At 37.8% G+C, this 18,141-nt stretch overlaps 2 protein-coding genes across 3 annotated transcripts; one reads left to right on the forward strand and one right to left on the reverse strand.

Moving 5' to 3' along the window:
* Positions 1–245: 245 nt before the first annotated feature.
* Positions 246–1,647, reverse strand: LOC149948863 (uncharacterized). Its single transcript, XM_090171170.1, has 2 exons — positions 1,059–1,647; positions 246–952 (listed from the first exon to the last, which is right to left on the reverse strand). Exons 1-2 carry the CDS (start codon positions 1,645–1,647, stop codon positions 246–248), a joined length of 1,296 nt encoding a protein of 431 aa, XP_090027296.1.
* An 8,161-nt stretch (positions 1,648–9,808) lies between these two features.
* Positions 9,809–17,896, forward strand: dsd (attractin-like protein dsd). Of its 2 annotated transcripts, XM_090174031.1 has the most exons (19): positions 9,809–10,281; positions 10,882–11,082; positions 11,156–11,284; positions 11,353–11,537; positions 11,643–11,805; positions 11,875–11,962; positions 12,326–12,587; positions 12,655–12,835; positions 12,906–13,157; positions 13,224–13,432; positions 13,498–13,616; positions 13,676–14,024; positions 14,086–14,286; positions 14,362–14,599; positions 14,700–14,758; positions 16,512–16,676; positions 16,749–17,032; positions 17,097–17,219; positions 17,656–17,896. In XM_090174031.1, the coding sequence occupies exons 1-19, from the start codon at positions 10,019–10,021 to the stop codon at positions 17,893–17,895; spliced, it is 3,711 nt and encodes a 1,236-aa protein (XP_090030157.1). In that variant the 5' UTR covers positions 9,809–10,018; the 3' UTR covers position 17,896. The 2 variants fall into 2 exon arrangements, with proteins under 2 accessions (XP_090030157.1, XP_090030158.1); XM_090174032.1 differs by lacking the exons at positions 16,512–16,676; positions 16,749–17,032; positions 17,097–17,219; positions 17,656–17,896 and adding an exon at positions 14,846–15,359.
* Positions 17,897–18,141: the final 245 nt, after the last annotated feature.

Consider the following 18,141-nt stretch of genomic DNA (forward strand, 5'->3'; position numbering starts at 1 on the left):
CCAATTTTCCATTTAAGAAAGCGGTCTTGATATCAAAATGGTGCACTTTCAATTTCTTGCGACTCGCTAACGTAAGTAAAGTTCTAAATGTCGCCTGCTTTCCCCTGTAGCACAATGCCTCCGAAAACGAGTCGGTTAGGGGTCGAACAGTCGTTTTGGAGTCGCAGTCGGCATTTCGACTCTTCCCACATGAGCGAAAACTTCGTCATAGTCGGTGCCATATTTTTGCGAAAACCCTTGCGCCACTAGTCGGGCCTTGTACTTAATGAAAACACTTCTTCTAAGTTACAAGGATCTTCCAGATTATTGCCTTCGTATTCCACGTTCATGACTTGGATTAAACGTTCCGGTGGTACTCCTTTATTCGCACGGTTTGAAATGCGACGTTTCTTCACGTGGGTTTCATTATTTTCGTCAGCGTCACTGTCTTGATTGGTATCAGAACTTATTTCTAGTTTATCATCGATACTACCTCCAAACTGTAAATAGGATCCCTCCACGTTTGTAGATTCTTCGAACGATTGAAGTGAACAAGTTTGTTCCAAAAACCTGACGTCTCTACTTATAGTTACAAGACTCATCGACGGGTCAAAAAGTCTATAGGCTTTTGAACCTTCTTCGTATCCAAAAAGAATTAACTTCTTGGCCTTGGTATCGAGCTTGCGACGTTTCTCGTCTGGAATGTGAACGAAACAAGTGCATCCGAATTGACGAATGTGACGTAGATCAGGTGCTGTCCTATACCAATATTCGTATGGCGTCTTCTCGAGAGATCTACTTGGAAGTCTATTTTGCAGATAACAGGCCGTTCTGACTGCTTCGCCCCAAAACCGATTGTGTAATTTAGCGTCTATTAGCATACTTCGTGCCATCTCGGTCAAGGTTCGGTTTTTCCTTTCCGCAACCCCATTTTGTTGAGGGGTATACGGTGCTGTCAGTTCCCATTCGATACCTTCATTGCGTAGAAAATCTTTAACTTCTTGATTTACATATTCGCCCCCTCGATCCGAGCGAAACTTCTTCGGCTTCTGATTGTATTTGGTCTCGCAAAGACGTACAAAATTTCTCGCTACTTAGTTGAAACACCGTATATCCTTTTAAAATTCCCTCCGTTGGATTTGAATCTTGAACCAATTCCAAGGTCAAGTCTTTCTCTGGTCTTGTTTCCAAAGCCATTACCAGTGTCTCGTAACTCTCGGGAAGACTGCACAGCAGTAGGGCTACAACCAAGTTTTCTTGTAAATCTTCACCTAAGCCCCGCAGGCGGTCAACAATGTCCAACATCCCGTCTAGGTGTTCTTCCATGTTACCGGACTCGTCGAGTTGACTACGACACAGCCGCTTCAATAAAAAGACCTTACTGCAAAGCGTGCTCTTCTCGTGATAATTCTTTAACGCCGTCCAAACACCTTTCGCCGTATCTTGCGCGCGAATATGAATCAGCTGATTATCTTCTACCAGAAGGCCAATTGTCACTCTTGCCTTTTGATCTTTCTTTGTCCACTCGACTGTTACAGGCGACGGTGTGGCTTTGGATATTACTGACCATGTGTCCTCCCTTATGAGAAGCATCTGCATTCGAAATTTCCATACTTGGTAATTCGATCTGTTTAACTTTTTAAACTTCACAGTAGTTCCGTCTGCCATGTCGTCCCGCCAACAGTTGACAAATGAACACGTCGTACTATTTAATACTTCTAAAATATAGGCGCACTAGACCCATAACCTATTGATTAATTTAGAAGTACAAAAGAAAATAAATGTAGACTATTTATTTAGTTAGATAAAAATAACGAGCCTGTTGCTACGCCGTTTATTTGAAGTAAACTGCAAACTATGTACATTCAAATCTATTAAAGAAAACATATTTTTTATATTCAGATAAGCCCTATTAGTCAATGTATTTTTTAGTAGTGAACTTTGCTAATTCCAACAAGAGACGTTGACATTTTGAACACTCCGTTTATAGGAAACACGGAGAAATAGGTTAAGGGGGCATTTCAAAAACTTCAGGTACAAAATTAAAACTGATCCAACTGTGATAGGAAAAAAGCATAAATTTATAAAAGCTTCGAGGAAAACTTCAACCACATCTGAGAATGAAACACTATCTACTGTGATGCGCTTCGAAATTCCCGTAGGTTGCATATCTTATATATTATTATGGATATAACTGAGATATAAAATTAAGAAAAAATGTAATAACAATAATTATAACAAAAGGTTTTTAGACTTGTATTACTTTAATCTTTTTGCAATATCTTGAGTATCCAAGGCTTTTTCTTGGTACCTATCGGACAATTTATCTTATAGATGGTAGTGTGAGTAGCATAATACCTCTTAAGTATGACACTGAACCATTTAGGCTAATTAGTCTGTGGTAGAGCTATTAGAGCTATTGCATTATTGGAAATTACGGAACATGAAGTTTAATAATTCGTTGTCAGAAATATTTTTCAATGTTTTATCTTTCTACAAATTATCTTTGAAACTACCAAGAAACGGAAAAGTTGATAAACAAAATATTTGCTTTTATTTATTTATTTATTATTTTATTAGGAAAGCGAAGACTTTGAGGATGAAATCTCAATAGAGCATCACAAGGTACAAATGAAAGAAGAGCTGAAAAAAATGACCCAGACTGGAGGATCATTAGATCAAAAATGGAAAGAACGTTTCTGGACCGGTCACAAATAGTTAGAGAATAAAACATAACATCAGTTTTGGAGGAATATCCAGCCTTACATGATCCGCAACAGGTACGTTATTTACTGACATGATTTCATTGTGGTGCATGTCTTATTTCGCTGAGTCAACAATTTTTAATAGTTTTCGATGGCGAACTACAAATTTACAACAGACATTTTTTGTCTCACACCTAGTGGTGAAATTTTTTTCAAAATTGGTTAAAAACATTACCAGATTCGCTGAAATTTCTCACACTAATGTCCCCCGGTGTAGTTAATTGACCTTCCAAATTAGAAATCAGTAGTATGGTTTTTAAAGAAAAAAATCACTTTTCCCAGCAAAAAGAAGACCCTGTATATGAATATTGCATTAATTAAAAGTTTTAATCTTTGAAGATTCTCATGGAGTTTAAATCCATTACTAAAGTGGATTTAAATGAAAAATTTAATGGAATGTTAGCTGTATGGAAAATGGTATCTGCGAAAAAAACTCAATCATTAAGAAGTGAAATTCTGCAGAAAATGAGAACACAGAATGAACAAGAAGAAGTAAATAGTAAGCTCTAAGGCAGTTTATACCTAGCTATTATAATAAAAATTAATTAAAAAAAACTTACAGAGATACGCCTATTTGGAAGCATCTTATTGATTCCAACACTTTTTAATGAAACATACAAGAAAATATATTTACCGAAAAACTTGACAAATTCCCAAAGTGGTGAACCCACAATATTATACAACAAGAGTACCATCTTTGAAAGCGATGAATTTTAACTATACTTGGACCAAACTTTTGTATGTACTGTGGACAATCCCATAACTGCATTTATTATATTTTTTGCTTTGTTTTGGTTATTTAATGTTGTGTACCCAAATTCAATATCTAAAACATTGGCTTTCATTGAAAATTATTTTCTCGAATTAAAACACACGAAACTTGGTGTCAAAATATTGAACGTTGTGAAGCGATTTAATAATTAAACACTTTCCTTAGCAAACTGATTTGAGTTTTATTATTTAAAGTTGATCTGATTTTAAAAAGAAAAGAGTCTTAGACGGGTTTTAATATAAACCCTGTTGTGGCGACTGTCTGTATCTACGGGGCTTTGTTGCAAACCCTAGGAAGTGTTTAAAGGGTTTGAAAGGGGTTTAAATATAAACCCTGGTGTGTAGATTTTCTGTATTTATGGGGTTTTGTTGCAAACCCTATGAAGTGTTTAAAGGGTTTGAAAGGGGTTTAAATATGAACCCTATTGTTGCAATTTTCAGTATCTACAGGGCTTTATTGCAAACCCTCTGAAGTGTTTAAAGGGTTTAAATATAAACCTTGTTGTGGCAATTTTCAGTATCTACAGGGCTTTGTTGCAAATCCTCGGAAGTTTTTAAAGGTTTTAAATATAAACCCTGTTGTGGCAATTTTCAGTATCTACAGGGCTTTGTTGCAAACCCTAGGAAGTTTTAAAGGGTTTGAAAAGGTTTTAAATATAAACCTTGTTGTGTCAATTTTCTGTTTCCACGGGGCTTTGTTGCGAACCCTAGGACGTCTTTAAAAAGTTTGAAAAAGGTTTAAATATAAACCCAGTTGGGTCGATTTTCTGAATCTACGGGGCTTTGTTGCAAACCCTAGGAAGTTTTTAATGGGTTTAAATATAAACCCTATTGTGTCGATTTTCTGTGTCTACGGGGTTTTGTTTTAAACCCTAGGAAGTGTTAAAAGGGTTTAAATATAAACCCTGTTGTGGCGATTGTCTGTATATACGGGGCTTTGTTGCAAACCCTACGAAGTCTTTAAAAAGTTTGAAAAAGGTTTAAATATAAACCCAGTTGTGTCGATTTTCTGAATCTACGGGGCTTTGTTACAAACCCTAGGAAGTTTTTAAGGGGTTGAAATATAAACCCTGTTGTGGCAATTTTCTGTATCCACGGGGCTTTGTTGCAAACCCTACGAAGTCTTTAAAAAGTTTGAAAAAGGTTTAAATATCAACCCTGTTGTGTCAATGTTCAGCATCTACAGGGCTTTGTTGCAAACCCTAGGAAGTTTTTAAAGGGTTTAAATATAAACCCTGTTGTGGCAATGTTCAGTATCTACAGGGCTTTGTTGCAAACCCTAGGAAGTTTTTAAAGGGTTTCTAATGGTTCAATTTATAATCATAAAAGTGCTCATTTTTAAGCTTTGTGGGTTTGAAAATTTCCGTTAAAGGGTTTTGGAGGGTTTGAATTTGTGGAATTTTTTTTAACAACCTTGGGAGTTTATAATCAAACCCTTTTTTCTAACTGTGTACATTTTGTGGGAAAATTCATTCCGAATCTTTTAACGCACACATCTCAACTAAGAAGCCTTAAGAACAAGAACGTAGATGATCTACAAATTTTGCAAGAGCATCACAAAGAATGGAATTACATCAAGCAAGTCTTAACGAAACATCCGGTATAACGCTTCTATGATCCAGGGAAGCCAGCTAAAATTTCAACGGAAGCTTCAAAATACGGACTTAGAGCTGTACTTATGCAGTTGTACGGAGAAGATTGGTACTCAATTGCTTATGCACCGAGGACCTAAACTCCAGCCGAAACAAGATACCCAGAAATTGAGAAGGAAAGTCTGGGTATCGTATTCGGCTGCCAGAGATTTCATAATCGCATCTACGGGAGAGACTTGATTCTCGAGACGGACAGTGGCGGATACAGAAAAAACTCAAGGAGGGAGGGGGGCGCTAAAAGACATCTTGAGCTATGAGTGCACAAATCATCAAGTCACATGGCGGGGGCGCGCCCTCCCCTTCCGTGAACCGCGCTCGGTGCTGGGCTGCCCACGTCAAGGGGGAGGGTGCGCCCCCCATATGTATCCGCCGCTGGAGATGGACCACAAACCGTTATTGGCCATAACAAAAAGGGTATGTTCTGCCTCTACTCCAAAGACTGTTTCTGGAGCTGATGAAGTATTAGTTCACACTCGTCTCCACGCCAGGGAAAAGCCTGAACTTAGCAGATTGCCTTGTCTCGAGCCAGTCTACCACTGACATCAGCGGAAGATGAACAAACTAGTAAAGAAGTTGAAATTCCTATTAGCTCCGTAGTCAAATCCCTACCTGTGAGTCAGTCGATGATGGATCGGTTAAGAGCGGAAACCAGGAGTCTTCTACAACAAATACGTCAGGGGTGGATGAATAAAAACTCGGAGACCACCAGCTATACAGGCGTAAGAGACCAATTGACAGAAGCAAATGGTCTAGTCCTGAAAGGTTCCAGAATCGTTGTTCCGAAGGCACTAAGAAAACACATGCTCGCGGTAATTCACGATGGTCATTTGGGCATAGATAAATGTCGCCGAAGAGCTCGCCAATCTATATACTGAACGAACATAAATGCCCAAATAGAAGAACAACGCGCAAGAAATGCGTCACCTGTAACACATTTCAGTATACACAACGGCAAGAACCGTGAATCCTAAGAGAGGTACCAGACAGGCCATGGGACCGAGTAGCGACTGATCTATGCCACAACATAGAAGTGGAAGCTTTGAAGTCAGCGTCTGCAAAAGCGGTAATCAGCAACTTGAAACGTATCTTTGGCCGTCATGGTATTCCTCGAGAAGTTTTATAGGACAACGTACTATTTGAATCTAAAGAATTCAATGACTTTTCCAAGGAGTACGATTTCATCAACACAAAATCAAGTTCAAAGTATCCTCAATCTAACGGTCTTGCTGAAAAAAGCCTTGGACTCCAATGAAGACTTCCAACTGAGACTCTTAAGCGACCGAAATACACCGTTGAAACACGGCAAGTCACCAGTGGAACTCTTAATTGGAAGATCCATTTGAACCCGACTACCGACAACTGACTCTAAGCCACGATCATGGCCACGATGTCGCAAGCCAGGCAAACAAAAAGAGCACGTCAAAGGTAAAGAATTAACAATACTAAAACCTGGCGACGTCGTTCAAGTTCAGAACCAACAAGGGATTTGGAGAGGCAGATCTCAGATTCTGAGAGAAGTGGCTACAAGGTCACATGAAATAAATTTGGAGAAAGGAGGGATATGGAGGAGAAATAGAAGACAACTTCTAGAAGTCAAAGAGCGATTCGACGGAAGTCTGTGCCGAGAGGTCAATAAAACGATTGGTGATGAATCTCTCGTATATACCTTTCCAAAAGAAGCCGAATTTTGCTTGTAAAACTTTAAAGGAGAGAAGAGCTCTCTGAAAAGGAAAGATGTAGTGATCGTAAAAAATGTATATAATCAGTTTGGTAATATATTTTCAAACATCTAAAAAATACTAAAGCTCTGTAAATATCGTCCCGTTTCAGCTAGTTTAAAAAACAAGTTTTACAAACATACGAGGTTTCTTTAAAATCACCAATTAATACATTGATCAGAGTTGTCTGTGCTGCCGATAAATAAAGTGACTACATAAGTGTATAATATTGTTACATAAGTTTTACTGAGAGCTATTCACAAGACAGACTGCATTACGGGCTTCGTCACTGTTTTGCGTTCGATTACTAACGCGTCACACGTAGCCTGCCTTTGACAGGGCTAGATTTGCTTCTTGTGATGACGTCACCCCGTTACTAGCTCTCAGTAAAATATACCCCAAAGTAACAAACTTATAGAATAATATTATAGACTTATGGTAACTAGTATTACAGTCAGATATCGTTACACAGCAACTAGATTCCATGGGCCCTTTTTTCGAATCGATCGTTTAGTAAAAAAAAATATGTAAAAGTGAATGAATTTATTTTAAGAAAGAATGGGGCCCGTGGGTCCACTCGCATTGCGGGCTCGGCGGACCCCTCACCACGCCGCTGTGTTTAAAACAACGTCGTTGAATTGGGTAAGCCAGTGGCAGTAGCGTATTCGGAAATGCGTTAAGGGGTCAAAGTTATATAAAACTAATATGGGGGGTTTTGCCAAGGAATACTCTTCGTTTACACTGCTGGTGTCATTCTAGTGACGTAGTGAACTCAGGGGTGGATTACCCCTTTCGGCGCCTTTAGGCACAGAAAAATTGGGCGCCCCTTGGTATTGGTCAGCTAAGGAGGGGCGTATCCAGGGCCGTAACCAGGGGGGGGGGGGGCGGTCGGGCCGTGCCCACCCTGAAACTTATGGTTGTATGTACAATTTTTAATTTTTTATTATTTGTTTTCATGGCGTGCCCCCCCCCCCCCCTGAAATCAAATCCTGGTTACGGTGCTGGGCGTACCGGTTTTAATAAATAAATAAATATATTTTAGTTTCCCCAAACCTTTTCGGCGTTATTTTGAGTAGGGGCAAGCCAAGTACATGGACCGTGGGGCTTAATCACAGTTTTGGTGCCCATAGAAAAATGGCGCCCTAGGCACGTGCCTACTTTGCCTAATGGTTAATACGCCCCTGAGTGAACTATGTCTCCTCAGTAGGCTGTCGCCGAAGGTATCCCTCAAAATTTTATTTTAACATATATTTTGTATTTTCAACTGCACTAGTTCCATTTTTGAGAGCTGCTGTTGCTAGCGCACTTATGGTACGCTCATCAGATACTTTTTTAGGGGCGTAGGAACGTTCTAGAAGTGGAGTAAATTGGCGGGAAAAGACTGAAATTCAAACACAGTTGAGGTTCTATAAGCTTTATATGCTTTTAAAATGAGAATTTTCAACTGACCAAAAAGTTGGAGGGGGCAATAACATTAGTTGCACCACCCAGAAAAATTCTAGGGAGGGGCATTGTCTCCCCCGCCCCTTCGGTTCCTACGCGCCTGTACTTTTTCGTCCGTTATGGTAGTGTACCAGGTGGGGTGCATTTGGCCGACTTTTCGTTTGGCCGACTGCTCATATGTCCGAATGCCCATTTGGCCGACAGCTCATGTGGCCGACTGCTCACGCATTTGTCCGATTACTCATTTGACCGACTGCTCATTTGGCCGATTGCTCATTTGGCCGACTGCTTTAGTGTTAGGTTGACTTATAGAACGGGTAATGTATTCTAAAGGCCTTTTCACATGAGCCAGCTTTTTGACCCAACTAGATGAGTCAACTTGAGTTGAGTCAACTAGTTGGTTCGTGTGAATAAAAGTTTGATGAGTTGATCCAATAAAAAAATACGCGAGCATTTTGATTTGAAAAGTTGGCCCGTGTGAAAAGGTCTTAAGTATTGGCGCCTAGCAGCGCCGCGCACTCACTTCGCTCGAGCGCTGGGGCGTCAAACCGGCGCCCCCCCCCAGCCCCGTTCTTTATAACCAAGCTGGGCCTTCTAAAACGCGACCTAGAGGACAGTACCTAGCCAAACGCACCTAGTATCGTCCAACCGCCAAATGAGCAGTCGGTCCCACGAGAAATCGGCCGAATGAACAGTCGGCAAAACTCACTCGGACAAATGTGCAGTCGGCCAAACGAAACTCTCCCAACATATGGCGCGAATGTTCTACTTCTTGCTTAAATCACTAGGTGGTTTCTTTTCACCTGTTCTCGGACTTAAAATGTACTCTTTTTACCCTAAAACGTTTCATTCGCCTTATAAACTATTCGCTTGTTCCGGAGTATAGTGCTTTCGTCTGATACGATTTTGAATACTTGTAACGTCACAGCTGTAGTGTTAAAAGTGGCCGCCATGACCATTTTTTTCCAATAGGCAAATTATATTGGTGACGTTGTGAGTTTCGAATTGAAAGGTCTCTATAGGCTTCAAGCTTAGGAAACTCTGCCTTAATATCCGTCAACTAAATATTTGAAGAAATAGCAGACGACTTTTGGTTGAACTTTCAGCTGTTGCGCATAGATAATTTTGATCGAGCAGATCGACAGCTTTCATATATTCAATTTAAAACTCGGTTGGTAGGCAGCGATACTTATGACCAAAATTTAAACTACGCACGAAGCCTATTAGGGCTACTCTTTTTACTCCTTCTGAAAAGGAGGTGTAAAGGAGCCAATAGGATTTTGTCGTCTGCTAGCTAGAGTTTATCTGCTAAAAATGCCACAGGCAGCCATTTTGGGAAATCCGAAATGTTTTTACGACGACTCAAACTATTCGCCACCACAGAATTGGAGTAAAACGACATCATAGCCTTGCTCTTCTTACCCTACGCCGAAATCCCGGAACAAGTGAAAAGAAGCCACCTAGAATGAATGATGGTCAGATCTTCCTTGGGGTGAAGATTTTCATTGGCTGACTTTTATATCCGCGTAGACCAACGAGTCATCGACCGGATCATCATAAACTTTTCGGAAAGTCTTTCAAGTCCATCCTGGTTGTAGTTTGTGGTCCGTGTACGCGAAAAAGCCGTTTCTTTGGTTTTTCGATCTTCGTCAATCAAAATTATTGCGATTATGAAGAGTTATTCCTTGAAATGGAATTTTTAACCTGTTGGTATGGAAGGCGTGCAAAGTACAAGAAGAAATTATCGCCTCTTTTCTTCGACTTCTTTTCTTCTAAACTTTGCGTGGTTTTTATTGTTCTCTGGCTAACGGACTTAAGCCTTTGCAATCCGTTCACTTGTGATGAAGACGATCTAGCAAGGCATTGTGTGCACGGTAGCTGTATAAATGACCGCTGTGAATGTGACCAGGGGTGGCAAGGAACATTTTGCCAGCAGTGTGGTGGACGAGTTAGGTAAATATCGCAGTTATGTTTCTTGTACTTATGGTACTTTGCTCTTCAGGGTTAGTGATCAAATTTGATATTTCTAATTATTTGTATGAAGTATGTATTACCATGTTTGCGTTATGTTCAATTGAAATAATGACCCTTTAATGCTAAGTAATGTATATCTTAGTCTCAATCAATTTTAATCTTCTTGAAATATATAATTAAAAATGCCTTACACTAAACCTTCATGCTTTCTCCTCCCACACTGGTTATTGAACCTGTGAATGAACCTTTTCATTTGGGGTCATGCCCAACAAAATCATAAATTGATGTTCACTATTCAGTAACATTTCTGAAGTATACAGTCAGTTTTTTCTATCCTTATTGGGCGTAGAGGAAAAAGGTGTTGCCCATGGATTAACTAACTAGATTCGTTAATCCACGTGTTGCCTTGGGTATTAGCCTAGCTGATTATTATTATTATTATTATTTAAATATCTTAAAATTGAACCATTTTCATTGGTTCCAGCCTTTTTTGCTATACTAATAAACATTGAGCTTTTCCACAGTTTTTGTGAAACCTTTATTAGGTATGTGTTAATAGACAGGTTCTGTTATTACTAGGTTAACTGATAGAAGTGGCTATATTTCGGATGGATTAAAGAATTACAGCATAGATATGCAATGTGCATGGCTAATTGACAGCGGTCAAGAAAATGCTACCATCAGACTCAACCTTATTCACTTTGAAACTGAGTGTAGTTGGGATCATTTGTACATTTTTGATGGCGATTCTTTATTTTCAAGATTAGTAGCTGCCTTTAGGTAAGAATATATAGAGGTTCTCTAAAGAAACCATAGCAGTATTTGCAGTTGTTTATTTTATGGCTTTTCGTAGTGGTGTACTTATGAGAGAAGAATGGGATCCGACAAAGGTTCCGGAAATTGAAACTCATTCTGGATATGCCTATTTATACTTTTATAGCGATGCAGCGTTAAATATGAGCGGTTTTAACATATCCTACAAGTACGATGCTTTTGTACATATTTTCTTTATTACTTAACATATTGATAATTTTTAATCAATTTGACTAGTATTAACGGGTGCCCAAAAAACTGCTCATCTCCTCGAGGCGTCTGTGTTGATGGTGATAATATTTGCACATGTTCGGCGAAATGGTCAGGGGACAGTTGCGACATTCCAATTTGCCCTAATAACTGTAATAATGGAGATTGCCAACCAGAAGAACATAAATGTCAGTGTAAGGATGGATTTAAAGGTTAGTGTTTTCAGTCTTTTGTTTTTGTACATCACCTGTCATAAAGTATTTTAACTTGTCAAAATTATCTGGTTCTGTGTCACTTTTAAAAAAATGCTGGTTTAGGAAAAGATTGTAGTTTGAAAGTTGACGAATTGTTGTGGGAGGTTGAAAGTGAAGCAGGGAATACTTTTGGTAGAGCTCTTCAACAGATGGTGATTTATAAAGACTCTCTTTGGATTGTTGGAGGTGAAAATTTTATTCAGAACGAGTTTCTGAATGTGCTAAAGTAGGATTTAATTTTTGTAAATTATGGGTTTAAGAGTTGAACTTAATACCACATATTCTATTACATCAGATTCAATTTCACTACTAGAGAGTGGAACTCTTTAGACCCAAGCACTATTATTGAAAATAGATTTGGTCATTCCTTGGTAGTGCATAAAGTAAGAAATTATAGTAATTAGTTTAGTTTAAAATGAATACATTTTTATTAAGTGTTGTCCGATATCGAAGTTTAACTGATACTGATTTTTGGAATTTACTGATACTGATTTTGAGAATTTACTGATATCGATTATTACCGATATTCATATGTAACTGATTAATGCTGATACTGATTTTTACCAATACCAATATTTGCTTTAAATGAACAAAGCCAAGGGTTAAGGTTAGTGGCGCCATCTGCCTGTTTTTTTGATAATATTGGTTTTAAAAACGGTAATTTAGACTAACTGATTAATCGGAAAAATTGCGATCAGTTTCGGCTCATCACTCATTTTTTTCATTTAATTTAATTTTTTTAACAGGATAAATTTTATCTATTTGGAGGAATGCTACAAAATGGTAGCGTGATGGGAGATCTGTGGCAATTCGACCCAATTACTCGTGAATGGGATCAAATTCAGGAATCCTCCAGCTCTAGTCGTAATCGCGATTGTCAACCTGAACTTTGTAGCCCTGTAGCTTCTGCTGGTCATACGGCAAACACGGTTAAAGATAGCATGATTGTTATTTTTGGACATCATCCGGTTTATGGATACTTGAACACTGTCCAAGAGTTCAATTTTGGTGAGCTTTCCTTTCCTCAAAATTTCATTTTTACATAAAATAGTTAAATTATTGTCCTATCCCTAAGAAACTGGAAAATGGGAGCTTGTGAAAACTAGAGGAGCAATTGTAAAAGGAGGTTTCGGACATAGTAGCGTCTATGATCGTAATTCCCAGCTCATATTTGTCTATGGCGGATATCATTCATTAGGAGCTGATGGAACGCTAGTAGATTTGCTATACAGCTACCATCCATGGGATAAATCTTGGTATTTATATGTTTGAACTTCATTTTTTTATTTTTATTTTAAAATATTCCCTTCTTTTTCTTTCCCCTAGGAAACTTTTAACTCCTAGTTTTTCCCCGAGCTATTTACATTCCGCAATAGTAATAAATAAGAGGATGCTGGTTTTCGGAGGAAATGTTCACAATGGAACAGCTGGCAGTTCCTATTCTGGGGCTGATAAATGTTTTTCTTCAGATTTTCTTGAGTACGACATAGAGTTGGATGAATGGCAAAAATTAAATTACTCTGGACCTTTTAAACATGAGCTAGCTAGATTAGGTCAATCCGCAATTACTTACAAGGAGTAAGCCTTTATCCACTTATAGATTAATTTATTGTAAAAAATTTAACTGGTTTATATTTTTAACAGATCCGTGTATGTATTTGGAGGATTTAATGGCGTGATGCTCAGAGATCTTTTAAAATTTACGCCAGGAAGCTGCAAAAATTACATGTCCAGAGGAATGTGCAAAAATTATGCCCAAGTGATCAAATGCGATTGGGATCATGAAAATAATAAATGCATTTCAAAGAGGCTCTCATTTTCTAAACATCACTTTAAGAAAACGCTCAAAACTGGTATAATTTCGTATTATTGATTTTTTTAAGACAAATTTAAACTTCTTGGGTCCTCTTTTGAACAGTGAATGTAACTTTTCTTTGTGGCAATCTTAAAACTTGTCCAAGCTGCATTGATAACAGCTACGGATGCATTTGGTGTGGAACAAATTGTGCTCATGGAGAATGTATTAATAAAACAGCCGTAAGTTTCTTAAGAATAAGTTATGTAAAAAAAGTATAAATTAAAACCTTATCTCAAAGGTAATGGATAACAGTAAAGATTGCGAAGATCCAGATAGTAGCAATTGCGAAAATTTGCATAATTGCCATGTTTGTCATACCGAGTATCATTGTGGGTGGCAGAATGACAAAAAATGTTACACTTTTGTCAAAGAAAATGGAAATAAGACCGAAAAAGCTATTTTAAGCGATGAGTATCGTGTTCGTTGCGAGACACCTTGTAGCCAACACAAAAGTTGCGAAAACTGCACTAATGCTCGTTGCATGTGGTGTAGTAGCAAAAATAAATGCATTGATTCCAATACATACGTAGCTTCATTCCCAATAGCTCAATGTTTAGAATGGACAACTCAGGATATAAAGTGTCCAGGTAAGACGCTTCCCAGTATGACATGCTTAACTTAAGTTGCTAATTTAAAATATTTTCTCAGGACTTATGTGTAAAGACATTCAGTCATGCGAGCGTTGTTTACAAAACCCGCGGTGTGGTTGGTGCGACGATGGAAGTGGAACTGGCCTTGGCTCGTGCATGGACGGAAGTGGGAAAGGTCCTATGGTTAAAAATGCTTCCTCAATGGCAGTGGACACGTCTATATGCTCCTATACCAATTGGTATTTTACAAACTGTCCACGTAAGTATCGTTACTGTCTATGTGGATTTTGAAATAATAATTCTGCCCTCCCATTTTAAAAATTTTGTGTTTCAGTGTGCCAGTGCAACGGACATAGTACTTGCATCAATGACACCAAGTTCTGCAGGGAACCTTGTAATCATTTAACAGAAGGGCCTAATTGTCAGCAATGTATGGCTGGATATTACGGGAACCCAGTTAATGGGGGAAATTGCACCCCTTGCGTATGCAATCAACATGGTGATATGTGCAATACTTCTACTGGGAAATGTTATTGTATTGCCAAGGGAATAATCGGAGATCAGTGCGAGAAGTAAGCTTTGTTTTGTTTTCATTTTATGATTATCTTATTTGTGGTTGTTGCTTCCTTATATATTTTATATTTTTGGGGTAATTTTACTATATTTAAATAGGTGTGATGAATCAAATCATTATGTCGGTAATCCGAAAGAAATTGGGGGATCTTGCTTCTGTGAGTATTATATTACTTCCACTGCCTCAAATTAATAAATTTATCCTTGCATGCATGAAAACACCTTAACTTTAATTTCTTATGAAGCTGAAGCCATGTGCACAATTGACTTTTAAAATGGACCCCCATAGATGAAATTTCAATATTTTCCTATGTATGGACTGCTTGGCCCCAGGCTCTCGCCTATTTATGGAATCAAGAACTTATTTAGTTTCTCAGAATGTACTAGTCGACCTTCCAGGCCCACTAGCATGATCTACTACCTAGAATCGTCTCTCTAGTATCAGTTGTAAAAAACTTTTTTTCTTTTATCTTTCAAGAAATTGCGCAGAATTAGTTACAGTTACAGAAAAGTTCAACTCTTAATTTAGTTCTTGCAAAATTATTTAAATATATTATGTACTATAGAAACCTTAACCGCTTTTAAAACAATTTTTATGTATCAAAATATAATAACACGCAATTCACAATTTTATAGAACTGATTTAGGGACCTGTGCTGAGACATTTTAGAAATTATAATTTTACTACTACATCTACTATTTTGTAAATTGAAATTGCGTAGTCCAGACATTTTTTAGCGTCATTGTAAAGGGCGAGTCTAGCATTTAGAAATTGGTTTTTCTTTTAAGCTCAACCCACTTATTAACCAATGGGAATAATGATAATCCCAGCTGTTAAATTCTTTAATTGTCAGGTAATTTTTTCTAAATCTCCTTTTTTTCGTTTGATGGTTAGTTATGTAAAGTGAGGTTTTTTAAAGTATTTTTGTAAAGAATATGGGAAAATAAAACTAGGAATGGAGAGACAACAAAATTTTAGTGCCAGGGAACTACAAGACGTGAACAGTTTGGAAGTTAGGATTGATTTAAAAAAACAAAGAAATGAGTCTAAGCCCAACCTACAAAAGTAGTGAAAATGTTGAGAAGGCCTGGCAAGAAATTGCCTAAGCTCATCCAAATTTTTTATTAATAGTTAAATACTCTTTTTGGAATTTTCTTAAAACTCTAGTTAAGTGGGTCTGGTATCTCATGATAAATGCTCTCATTCAACAACTGCTTCAATGACATAATAATAATAATCAGCTAAGCAAAAATTAGCCACTGAAGGAAGGAAATTTCTGGCTTTCATTACCTGGAAGTAATAATAATATAATCAGCTAGCCTAAGTCATCAAGCGACATTTTAAGCCATTAATTCAGGTGGCTGGGTTACAATGCGTAGGAGGGTGGTGGCAAGCCTGCATTCCCCACGAGCCAACAGCTCCCTACACTAACTATTACCGTTAACCTCACCAAGTTGTTTTGGAAGGGGAAACCGAAGAGCTTGTGGGAAACCCCTTAAACTAGTGGGGAGAGAACTTGCAAACTCAACCCGGAAGGAGTTGTTCCGAGTTTTCACCCAGTGCCACAAGCTGGGATTGCTGCAAGGCGAAAGTGCTAACCATTCCGCCACCCCACCCCACCACATTTATTCCTCAATTAATTTTATCAGTTATTCCCAACACTTAAAAACCACAAACTTAGCCATTGCTGTTAATTTGAATGTAATGGTTTATGACACGTTGGTAACCGTAAAGTTATGAGCCTATTGTCTCTGGTAGAAAAATCTTTGACTGTCTCATAAATTTACATTAACTGTAAAGTTATGAGAGTAAAAAATGGGGCCTTAAAAAAGGGCCAAGGTAGTATTTCTTGCATCTCTAAACATTTTGACTTGAACAAGTTCTTGATGAAATATTGTTTTTTCCATTAGATAATCTTTCAATAGACTTCCAGTACACTTTCAACATGTCTAAACCGGAAGATAGTTACTATTCGCAAATTAACTTCATGAATTCTCCTCCTAAGCCAGATATTAACGTAGATTTTACAATTACTTGCACTGTTAATGCTTTGGTGAACATTACTCTCGGTTCTTGTAAGTATATTCCTAACTTACCATTTTGGAAAATTAGCTTTTTTGTTTACATAATTTTCCTTCTATAATAAGCTATAACTGGAGAGCGCATCCTACATGAAAATCGAAAATGTGGTTCATTCAAACTTCAATTTTCCCATAACGAACTCAGTATTGGCTTGGAGAATACAACATTTTTTGTCTACGTTTTTGACTTCAAGACGCCATTCGTCTTGCAAATTTCTTTCTCCCAACATCGAACTCTTGACCTTTTGCAGTTTTTCATCACTTTTTCCAGCTGCTTTCTCTCCTTACTTATCATTGCTGCCATTCTCTGGAAGATAAAGCAAAAATACGATTTGTACAGGCGACGACAGGTTAGCAGACAGATTTCTTTATAGTTGTACATTTTTTAATAAAATGTAATTGGTTGTGCTCAAGCGATTATTCGTTGAAATGGAACAAATGGCTAGTAGACCATTTTCAGGAGTCGCGGTGGATTTTGATCAAGAAAGAATGGATGCATTAAAGGCATGCGCTGAAGGACATACCAAATCTACACCTGTAAGAATTAAATATTTGTTTTTTTTGGAGGAATGATTTAAATTGGGGTGAATTACCAATGTCTTACCAAGGGGCTTGTTAATTTAAAGCAAATCTCGGCTTTACCAGGAAAAAGTAAAATGAATTAACAAAACACTTAAGTGAAAAGTGATTACTCTGCCATCTATTGGTGGTATTGGGCACTGAAATTCAAAATAACAGGCAATGTAAAGCGTAATATTTGGCCAACCATACTATATTAATTGGATCTATAATCAATTATAAAAATATTGGAAAAGTTAACGTAATTTACAAAGAGCCATTCAGCAATGAGGGCACCCACTTTCATTAGCGATTGAAGCCTGATCAATTTAAAATTTTTGAGGCTTTATCTATGTATTCATACTTTCCCAGCAATGCGGCCCAAAATTTAACTCTTATTTTGTTAATATTTCAGAATCACCCGACTCCTGTAGCTTTGGAACCTTGTGCGGGTGGAAAAGCTGCGGTTCTCACTTTAATAATTCGTTTATCAAACGGTGGAGAGGAATTTACTCCGGATAGCCAGTCGGCCTTAGCCATGGGAAGTACTTTGGTCTCTCTAGGGCCCACCTGTAAGCACACTGCAGATATTATTAAGGACGAGACTAAATTTGAAGTCTTAAAAATCTCAAATAACTCAAATGCGTGTATATAAATGAGATAAACAAGAAAAGAGGCGCGCTTGACTCTTACGTTTTTTTATAAATATATACCGTGAACTTTAGGGTTTTCCAATTAAGATTTTTTTTATAAAAAGATGTGTAATGTGTATTATATAATTTCCTCTTTATCAAACAAATCGAAAATCCTGCTTATTGTCTACGATAGTATTTATCTTTTTTTTACGCATATATTTTAAGGCAGGAATTTTTTATTCGGGGATGTTTCATAGGGAACAAAT

Source organism: Leiobunum rupestre, chromosome 4 (genome assembly GCF_980474605.1).
Source record: "Leiobunum rupestre chromosome 4, qqLeiRupe1.1.hap1, whole genome shotgun sequence".
Classification (NCBI taxonomy): Eukaryota; Metazoa; Arthropoda; class Arachnida; order Opiliones; family Sclerosomatidae; genus Leiobunum; species Leiobunum rupestre.

Excerpts from the sequence above, each read along its gene's own strand:
- LOC149948863 (XM_090171170.1), bottom strand. The coding sequence starts at position 1,647 with ATGGCAGACGGAACTACTGTGAAGTTTAAAAAGTTAAACAGATCGAAT. Across the intron at positions 953-1,058 it reads ACTAAGTAGCGAGAAATTTT|GTATCGAATGGGAACTGACA; the intron begins GTACGTCTTTGC and ends TACGCAATGAAG.
- dsd (XM_090174031.1), top strand. The coding sequence starts at position 10,019 with ATGGAATTTTTAACCTGTTGGTATGGAAGGCGTGCAAAGTACAAGAAG. Across the intron at positions 14,025-14,085 it reads TCAGGATATAAAGTGTCCAG|GACTTATGTGTAAAGACATT; the intron begins GTAAGACGCTTC and ends ATATTTTCTCAG. Across the intron at positions 14,600-14,699 it reads ATCGGAGATCAGTGCGAGAA|GTGTGATGAATCAAATCATT; the intron begins GTAAGCTTTGTT and ends ATATTTAAATAG.